The sequence below is a fragment of the Saimiri boliviensis genome, chromosome 2 (assembly GCF_048565385.1).
Source record: "Saimiri boliviensis isolate mSaiBol1 chromosome 2, mSaiBol1.pri, whole genome shotgun sequence".
NCBI classification, from domain to species: domain Eukaryota; kingdom Metazoa; phylum Chordata; class Mammalia; order Primates; family Cebidae; genus Saimiri; species Saimiri boliviensis.
In genome coordinates, this window is record NC_133450.1 from 232,662,666 (window position 1) to 232,672,977 (window position 10,312).

General features: G+C 57.9%; 1 protein-coding gene across 1 annotated transcript; it reads right to left on the bottom strand.

Moving 5' to 3' along the window:
• Positions 1–921: 921 nt before the first annotated feature.
• Positions 922–9,600, bottom strand: LOC101045127 (NUT family member 2G-like). Its single transcript, XM_039475096.2, has 7 exons — positions 9,585–9,600; positions 6,449–7,145; positions 4,348–4,476; positions 3,283–3,422; positions 2,501–2,790; positions 1,972–2,088; positions 922–1,728 (listed from the first exon to the last, which is right to left on the bottom strand). The coding sequence occupies exons 1-7, from the start codon at positions 9,598–9,600 to the stop codon at positions 946–948; spliced, it is 2,172 nt and encodes a 723-aa protein (XP_039331030.2). The 3' UTR covers positions 922–945.
• Positions 9,601–10,312: the final 712 nt, after the last annotated feature.

A 10,312-nucleotide genomic window follows, 5' to 3' on the forward strand; every position in this document is an offset into this window, starting at 1 on the left:
GGAGGTTGAGGCAGGAGAATTGCCTGAACCCAGGAGGCGGACGTTGCGGTGAGCCGAGATCGCGCCATTGCACTCCAGCCTGGGTAACGAGCGAAACTCCATCTCGGAAAAAAAAAAAAAAGTTCAGTCATCATATGGGAAGGGAATCATAGCTGTGGGGGTCTCCATGCAGGACCCTGAGGGCCCCTGAGGCCAGTCCCTGTGGACATAGCAAGGAGCATCTGCATCCACCACTTGGACAAGACTCTTTTCTGCCCAGAAACCAGCAGAGGGACTTCCCCTGCTCCTCACCCACCGTCGTATCCCAAGCACACCCGTGTGGATGGACGCCTCAACATCTCCCCTCAGCCTGGGGCCTGAGCTCTTCCTGATGAGGGTTAAGCAGGAGCTCCCGCCTCTCCCTGTGTCCCTGTTGCAGGCAGCTGCCTTCTCCTCAGCTCCCACGGGGCAGAACAAGAGCCAGCCAGCTCTCTCCATCCCAGGATTTTCCAGGGATGCTGATAACTAAAGCAGGCGGGGCCTTGTGAGTGGGTGGTGGGAGGGATCAGGGGCTCCCCAGCATCCGTCAGTCCCTGGAGCATCTGAAGGGGCTAGCCCCCGTGGGTCCCCAGTGCCTGGTATCCCCGGTCCCTCTGCCCTCCTTCACAGACCCCCTCCACTGAGCAGCAAAGCACTGAGGACAGGCAGCAGCCGGGAGAGCATTTCCAACACAACTATATTCAGATTTACACACGACACCCCCAAGGCATTGCTTCCACCCCCTCCCCCCAGGCCCTCCCTTCCTGTTCAGCCACCATCTCCCTCCCCTCCCTCCCCCACTCTCCAAAGCTAAGACCCAGCAACCTCAGCACTGGGGGAGAAGCTTTTGTCTGCTTTGGGGCATCGGATATCAGAGCCCCACCATTGGGGATTGGCACCAGAGAGCCTGCCCTGTCCCCCTACTGGCTACATGCCCGCTTCTTCTTCTTCCTGGAGACCAAGGGGGTCACCCTTTCTTTTTTGGGACCGTGAGGGGCCACCCAGCCCCCAAGCCAGGGATTGCGCCCCAGAGACTCTGAGCCCAGGCCCTAGGTGGGGCGTCTGTTCAGCAGGGGATGGGCCTCCGAAGAGAACTCGATTCTTGGACTTGGTGGCAGGAGTGGGTGATAGGCTGAGGCCTCCTCTCTGAGCAGAGGGAGACTGAGGAGCTCCCTGGGGTCCCTGTCCTTCTGGGCTGAGAAGGCCCGAGGCAGGGACAGGGCTCTGGGGCAGCCTCCAGGGCAGCAGCCTGTGCTGGGAACCCAAGAGGAAGGCCAGGCTGGGGAGCTCCTCCTCCTCCTCACCTGACCCCTGAGCCAGCCCACGTGACTCCCTGACAGGACACCCTCCAGGGAGACCCAGGGTGTCCTTGTTCCCCAGACCAGGGCAGGTGGGTCTGTGATCCTGGGGAGGAGAGTATGGCTGGGCAGCCCTAAGGCTGTGGGAATCCAAACTCTCCAAAAGCATAACAGGCTTTTTGGACCTGGTCATGCCAGTGCGTGCTCTGCCTCGTCCCTGAGGGTCCTGGGCAGCAGTCTGGGGTGGGCAGGTTTCCATGCTGACCCCTTGCTGGAGGCCAGGGACATCTCTCTCTGTTCCTTGGCCTACTGCAGACTCAGAAGAGATTGAGTCCAACTGGGCGGTGACATGACCAGGGGCTGCCCTCGCACACCGTTCCTCCTTCAAGGATAGGCGGCGCTTCTCTGCTACCTGCGGGAGGAAAGGGGGCACTTACTGGCGCTGCCCCAAGTGTGAACAGGGCCCAGGGTGGTGGAGACCAGGGCACTTGGGCGGCAGGCAGGGAAGCCTGAGGCAGCTGGGCTTCCCTGCACCTCCCCACCTCCGCAAGAAGCTGAGCATCCCGGCAGGGTCGGGTAGACAGTCAGGTGGGGCTTGTGTGTTGGGTCCCTCCTGCCCCCGGGGTACCTGGGTTCCCCTCCCTCCCTGCTCTACCTGGGCAAGGGTGAGTCCTTCCTCCTGCTCCAGCTCCTGGCTTAGGGCCAAGAAATCCATCTGTGGATCTGGGGAAAGCAATTCTTCCAGGAATCGGGGGTGAATGACGGCCTCCACCTGGAAACAGAAGGAAGACGGCGTGAGGTTCCTGGGAAGGGTGTCCTTGGTTCATGGAGCCAAGGACACCTGGAGGAGATGCAGAAAGCAGCGAGCGCCCCGTCCCCACCCTTCTGGAGCTGTCTCATACCATGGCGACCACCAGCTCCACACACAGACCACAGACCTGGTAGCATCCACACATGCAGACAGAGACACACAAACCACACACAGACAGACCCACATACGACACAGGAAAATACACAGACACAAGTAACATACACACGCCACACTCACACCCACACAGGCACACAAAAACACACAGTAAAAAATCACAGGCACAAACACACAGCAGAGCTTAATTCCAAGGAACTGCAAGTGACCCTCCTCCCCCCCGGAATCCTGCAGACCCCAGCACTTCAGGCCAGCCCACCTTGGTGACGAAGTCTTTCTGGGAACACAGATTGTCAATGTAGCTCAGGACGCCTGGGTCTAGAAGCATCCCGTCCTCTTCCTGCTCCACTTCGCCCTCTTCCCTTTGTCCCGGGAGCTCCCCTGTGGCCCCAGCGGGAGGCCCCAGCAGCTCCTCCATGATGTCCACATACTCCTGCACCACTTCAGGGGGGATCTCCTCGGGGGCCTTGGTCTCCGCTGGCCGCTGGGGCCTGGGTGGTGACAGGCAGGCAGGCGGGGCCTTGGGGCCGGCCTTGCTGGGAAGGTACACTGAGGCAGGGAGGGAGGAGGATGGGCGTGGTGAGGGCTGCTCCTCCTGCCTGCACCACACAGGGGAGGGCAGGGCTCGGGGACGTGAAGTGGGTCCCAGCGGGGTCAGGACCTCCTGAACCACAGCGCCCCCGAGGAGACGCCGCAGGAGGGGCACATCTGACAGTATCGTTTTTGAGGATGTTTGGAGCCATCGATATGCCAGGTACTCTACCCGCTCATCCCTGTTCCTGGGCAGATTATATGTTGAGTTTTGGACAGGCGAGGGGAGAGTAGCTAAAAAACTGACCAGGTCAATACCCTCCTTTCTGACCACGGGCCGCCCACAAAGTGAGTGTTGACCTGGTCAGTACCCAACATATGCCCTTGGGAGCTGTCCTGTTGGAGGAGCACATTCCTCTCTTGAAGGGAGGCATGGGGTATGGGGACAGTGGCCTCCCTTGGCCCCTGTGGCCTTCGCCGTGACTCCTGTGGGAACGTGGGAAGCCGTACCTGGCTGCTTGACCACGTCAGAGGCCGATGGTCCTTGAGGTTCAAGCCTCGGTGGGGCTGGAGGAGGCAGGCACTGGGGCCCCTTCATCCACTGCGACTTCTGAATCTGCATCTCCTCCTCGGCCTCAAACTCCAGGAACCTGGGGTGAAGAAGGTGCAGGCTGTGGTGAGAGGGTCCAGGCCCCCTGCCCTCAGGACCAGGCAGCAGCCGACGGCAGCGATGGGAAGGAGTGCCTGGGGTGGGCTGTCCCAGCCCTCCCTGGGGCCTATCCCCCAGTCCCAGAGGGAGCTGCTCCCAGAGTTCTGGGCTCTCCCTCCCTCACCCGGCCCCCACAGAGCCCATGGCATCAACAGGGCTTCCTGACTCACGTCAGGCCCACGAGGCCCAGGAGGGCACCAGGGGGACCCCTCCTCCAGGCTCAGCTGGCCAGGTGTGGGCTTTATGGCAGAAGGTGTCAGGAATGTTGCCCAGATACCGGAGTCCTGAGGTTGGGACTGTGGGTCCCTGAAGGACAACCCAGAAGGATGAGGCCTGGGAGACCCCTGGTCGGGAGGAAGCAAAAGCTAAGCCCAGAAGACAGGGCCCCTTTCCCCAGAGGCTACTGTCTGTCTGTCTTAATGGAGGGGCCTGCCCAGAAGCAAAGGCAGGCAGGCCAGAGATGGGTCTCATGGTGTCCTGGACGCAGGTGTCTCATGACCCAATGCAGGTTTCTCCAATCCTGGCCAGGCCAGGATGGGCGAAAACTGACTTCCGGCCACTGCTGTCGGGAGAGTGCACCCCACTCTGTCTATAGTCACCAGCGCCCCTTCCCCCCATACCCACAGCTGGAGGTGACCACCTTTGGACTGCGATGCTTGCACTGCAGAGCTTCCCACGGGGGCAGGATAGAGACCCCAGAGCACTCTAGGAGGGAGGAGCAGCTTCCTGAGGGAGCCAGGGGCCAGGAGGGCCTGTTTGTCCACACCCTCCTCATGTTCCATGCCTAGAAGCCACCGTGGCCACCACGCCTCTGTCACCCTCTCTCATCCTGCCATGCGGACTCTGCCCCTGCACCCCAGACTCACTTTCCCGCCATCTCGTAGTAGATCATCCGGTCAAAGTTGCTCGTGAGCCGCCATTCCCGCACGGCCCACAACAGTCCCTCCTCCAGGGTCATGCTGGGCTTCCGCCGGGCCAGGGATCTGAGAACTGGGCTGTAAGATGGTGCAGTCAGTCCCAGTCCATAAGCCCACCCTCCATCCCAAGCCCATGGTCCCAACACCCAGCCCCTGTCCTCCCCACACTTCTACTGCCATCTGTCCCTGTCCTGTTCTTCCCGACATGGGCAGGGCATGCCCGCAAGATCAAACATCAACAGAAGCCAACGGGTGGCCTCTCCAACTACCCCTGGAGTCCTCAGTGTAACAGTGTTGACAAGTGAACTCAGTACTGTGGGTGGAACGTGTGTGTCCCCAGCATTCCTGCGCTGACGCCCTCAGCCCCGGTGTGTCCGTTCTTGAAGTCAATTAGGGTTAGAGCAGGTCATGAGGGCGGGTTCCTGTCATGGCATCAGAACCCTGATAAGGGCAGGAGGAGACACCAGGGCTCTCCCTCTCAGCCACAGGACACAGCCAGAGGCAGCCCTCTCCAGCCAGGGCACCAGTCTGCAGCTGCCTTGATCTGGGACTTCCAGCCTCTGGAACTGGGAGACACGACTGAGTCCTGATAAAGCACCAAGGCTATAGGATTTGTTATGGAGGAGCCCGAGCTGACTCAGACAGCACGCACACAGAATGATCGGGGGTGAGGGTTAACGTGCAGGTTCCAGGGCCCCAGGACTGAGCATTTAACCAGCTTCCTGGGGACTCTGGAGCAAGGCAGCCCCTGGGGACAAAGCCTTAGGGTCCTGGAGAGGAGCAGAAACCAGAACCAAAGCAGAGCAGCATCCAAGCCCACTGCATGTGGAGCCCGTGAGCCTGGGGCGGCTCCACTACGAGAATCAGGGTCCCCAGTGCACCGGGACTCGGCTCCAAGGGACAAGGTAACCAGTCCCAGGATGCAGGGGCTGCAAGATTTTCGGGACAGAATTGAAAACTGAGCAAGGAAACGTAATTTGGATTATAAAATTCTTGCTTTAATAAAAATTCCTTAAATAGTGAAAAAAAAAAAAGATTTTCGGGACAAAGATGGGGCCTCCTTACACCTACACCCTGGGCAGGGGACTTGCCTAGGGGAGTGGCCAGTGTGTTGTCTGGTGGATGTGCTCAAGCTCCCGTGGAATACGGGTTTGCTCATCAGCGGGAGACACAGGGTCACAGAGGCACCACAGGATGGAGAGAGGCAGGACTGGGACCGAAATCACAAACTCTCCCAGATGCTGGCATTGCTGCCTCAGGCACCACAGTCCACGGCCCTGGGCTGCTGGGCTCGTGGTGCACTCAGAGCCATCACTGGAGCCCATGGCTTTGGGGAGCGCTGTCCTACATGGCCTACTCCTGATAATGATAGCAATAGGGACAGTAATCATAACTGCTGTCATGTAATGTGTCACAGCATGTGCCGGGCACTGTGCTGCGTGTGTCATAAGTGAGCTCAAGTCACCTCTTCACCATCCTCTGAAGGAAGCATCATCGTCCCTTTTTCTAGGAGGGATCGAGGGCGAAGCTGCAAATACCTGCCCAGCGTGGACCCTAGTGCGGGGCCCAAGACCATCCCCTGTGCAGGCTCCACCACCGCTGTGCCAGCGGGACCTCAGCAGAACAGTGGGCGTCTGCCAGGTTCCTGCAGCTCCCACCCCAAGCCCCATGTGCTGTGCCCCTGGCCTTCGCCACCCAGGTCAAGGGGAGGCACTGGGGCGAACTCAAAGTCCTAAACCCAACCCGTGGCTCATGTCGGACCGGGAACCCTCTCTGACCTGGGTCTTCTTTAAACATTGTCATGAAAATGATTGAAAGGAAGGATTGGCTGGACTCACAGCACAGTGAGGGGCAGGTGACATGAGGCCCCGAGAGTCTGTCCTGAGCAGCAGCCAGATTAATGTTGCTAAAAATGTGCCCTTCCATAGCTCAGCCCATCGCCTTCAACAGCGCTCTGCAAGCTCCCCTGAACAGCGTGACCTCCCGTCCATCCAGCAGCCCCTTTACGGGTGAGCTGCAGGACGAGCTCCGGTGCCCCGAGGACACTCACATGAAGAAGCAGGAAAGCGCTTCCGTGTCCGGACTCTGGGGAAGGTGCCTCCGGGCCAGGGGCTTGTAGTGCTGCCAGAGTCTGAAGTTCTCATACACGCTCTTGGGGTTGCAGGAGTCGTCTGGGAGGGTCTTGGCCTGGGAGGGAGCCAGGCTGCCCTCTCCATGAGCCCCTTGTGGCCATGGCCAAGCATTCCCTGGGGCCACGATGGGGGCCTGCTGGGGAGCTGGTGGTGGTGCTGCAGGAGGAAGGCTCTGGGACCAGCCTCCCTCGCAGGCCTGGGTGCCCCGAAAGATGTGGGCAGCCATATCGGGCAGCACAGGGGCTGCTGCCAGGAGTCGGGGAGGTGGACATGCGACCCCCTCACAGACGGCACCTGGAGTCTGCCAGACAAGGGGGGCCTGAGGTAGGACCAAGGTCTGTGCCTGAGGGGCCTTCACAGACCCCACTTCTGTCCTCATCTGGACAAGGACGTTGGAGGCTCCAGCCGAATTCAGGCCTTGGCCATCCTGTCCTGCCGCCAGAGGGGTCCTGGGGAAGGCAGACAGCACCGGAGGGCCGCCTGGAGGAACCGCTGCAGTCACGAGGGGTGGCCCGTGTGCTGGGCCGGGAGCAGGTGTGGCGAAGGACAGAGCCGTGAACACTGGCATGGAGGCGCCAGGGTTCTCTGTCACACCCAGTCCCAGCACTGGGTATGCTGTGAAGACAAAGGAAAGAGGTGAATAAGCTGGAGTCTCCAGGTCTGCAGTAGTCACTGGGAATCAGAGGGGTGTCCCAACAGCTGAGGGCATGTGACAGGGAAACTGCAGCTTGTAAGTGTCCCTGCGTGTGCATTGGATGCTCTGTTCCTCCATGGGAGGGTTGCCTCACTAGAGAGCCTGGCCCCGGCTCCTCAAGACTCCCTGACCCCTGTCTGCAAGAAGCAACAGGCAAGCCTTCGCTGCCTCTCAGGGTCTCCCTCGGGCATCCCTGGCAGACCCTGCCAGCCTTACAGGCATCTCCCAAGCCATGGGTCAGGGATGAATCTCTCGCCGGCTCGGTGGCCCTCAGCATGCTCAGTAGCAGGTGAGGGGCCTCCCCCAGGGCAGTGCTCTGTACTCAGAAGGCCTACAGGAAGCCAGAGGGTTCCTAATATTATGGTCCCATCTCCTCTTCAGTCTTTCTTTTCCTGAAGCTCTTGTACACCCCTTTCTTTCCTAGCTCAGCACAACGAAAGAAAACCACTGAATAGACCGGGCGTGGTAGTTCATGCCTGTAATCCCAGCACTTTGGGAGGCCTAGGCGGGCAGGTAACCTGAGGTCAGGAGTTCAAGACCAGCGTGGTCAACATGGTGAAACCATGTCTCTACTAAAATGCATAAGCTGTGCGTGGTGGCGCACACCTGTAATCCCAGCTACTCAGGAGGCTGAGGCAGGAGAATTGTTTGAACCCAGGAGGCGGAGACTGCAGTGAGCCAAGACTGAAACACTGCATTCTAGCCCGGGTGACAGAGCAAGGCTCTGTCTCAAAAGAAAGAACGAGAGAAAGAGAAAGAAAGAAAGGAAAGAAAGAGAAAAGAAAGAAAGAAAAAGAAAGGACGGAAGAAGGAAGGAACGAAGAAAGACAGGAAGGAAGGAAGGAAACCTCTGGGTGGAAATCTCTCCCAAGCCGGCGCCCTGCGAACCCTGAAGATAACCCATAAGCATCAGTCCCAGTGTGCAAGTGATTGTACCAGCACCAAGCACAGCAAGTGCTACACAGGGGTCAGAGTCAGGCGACACTTTCCCCAGTGCTCGGTGGTCCTGGCTGCCACTCAGGAAGCTGTTCCCAGGGAGCAGGTCTGAGAAGCAGTGGTGGCGTTTCCGGAGATACTGTCATTGCGCAGCCAGCAAGAGCGGCACACGATTAGAGCACAGCCAGCAAGCGGTGAGCAGTGGGGCTGTCAGGGGAGGTGTCCGGGGATTTTCACAGCTGCTGGTCATGTTACAGTAGGTCGCGAGACAATGAGCCCATCTCTGGTCCTTTTTCTTTGAGCTCCCAATAAATGAATATAGTGACCAACCAAGAACCAGAGTTCTTGGGCCACAAGCCAGGTGAGGCAAAGTTATCTGGAGCTCATTCCTGTTCACTAGAACCTCATGCAGTCTCCAGTCAAGGGGAATAGGGATACAGCACATGTACCTCATCAGTCAGGACACACATCCTAACTTGAATAATAACAGTAAGAGGACCATCTTCCTTTTTGTGCGATACTCTCTTTCCTCCTGAAAAGGAAACCGTCTTTCCAGACCCTTCCACTGAGAATCCGCAAGAGTCCACACCTGTCCCCTGTTCACAAGGTAGTAGACATGAAATAGAAGCAAATCCGTCATCTCCACAGTAACACAAAGTGCAGAGGACAGGCCATGAGCTAGCAGACAAGAGGAAGTGGGTCTGAAGACCTGAGTTTCCACAAAAGGACGAACAATTCAGAACAACCTGGGAAGCCCAGACCGTGTTGCCTGAACTTCCCCAACTGCCGCCACCCCTGTTAAATCAGAGCCAACAGCCACCTGAACTGACGGAGAAGCCACCTCTGGGGAGGGAGCTGAGAGGCTGCGGCAGTTACAGTAGCCCCAGCCTCACCCACCCAGAGGCTGTCACTGCATGCTCTGTCACAGCCAACCCACCCAACAGGTTTCTGGCTGAGACCCCTTCTCCCCACTCCTCCCTAAGATCTAGAAAAGTCCAGTCCAAATCCCTCTGAACACTATGGAAGAACACCTTCCAGGTGCCTGAAGACACAACACAGGGCTCAGGCTTACCTGTCATCCTCCCTGGACCACCAGCACAACACCATCCCAACACTACCTACAAACACACGGTGACGTGACCTGTCCCCCTCTAGAAAGAATCAATACATCCACTCCATCCTTTTCCCTACACGGTGTATTCCCCCAGGCATCTTGATCTGCCTCTAAGGAGCCATCCTCCCTAACCACAGATTCAGGGTGCCATGGCCCTCCCCAGGTGTAATGTCTTTGGGGACATCCAGTGCTCCCTCCCTCCTCAACATCAGCCCTATCAACTGTCCCCTGGGGCTGTGTCAAATTTGAATTCCCAAGGATTTGAAACATGGCAGAGACTTGGATAATGCCCCTTTCCCTATAAATTCACCTCCATTTGAAGTCATCTTCTCAGGTTCGGTGCTGATCACCACTGTCTGACAGTTTCCGCATGAGAAAAGTCAAGGGCAGGACCCAGAGAGTGAACTGCCTCAACAGATTCTCCTGAGTTCAGGTGGATCAGGGAAAATTTGAAAGTAAATATGTTTAGAACATAGGACCCCAGACATTCTGCAGAGGGGGAGGGGCAGTGCAGCAGGTACTGGTAGGGGTGGGGGACATTCTGTGAAGAGCTCCAGCCAATAGGCAAGAACTGAGGTTCCCTTCCAGCTGGACGGGCAGCAACACAGACTGTGTGCACCTCTTTCGGCAACTTTTAAATTGTCCTTCTGACTCACAGCACAAAGCTTCAACCTGATGTCCCCTTTACTTCCATTCTTTATCAACAGACCTACTTTTGTGCCCCTCAACCCATGCTCCTTCCCACTTGGGCTCTTTCCCACTCTAGATGAATCTCAACAGGGGCTGCACTTCCTAAACACAATTTAGGACACTTCCCAGGAAGCCCTGTGTTTGTCAGACGATCCACGTCTGGATCCTCTGCCTGGTTCACATGATCTAGGCTGTTAGGTGTCTGTGTGGCCATCATTGTTATGGAAGCCGTCCTTGTGTCCCAGGTTGTGTATGTTGCTGGAATCTGTCCACGCCAGCAGGCCAGCCTTACTTCCCATCTCCTTTGCTGGAAAGCCTCAGTCCGGGAAAGACTGGCTATGTGGCCAG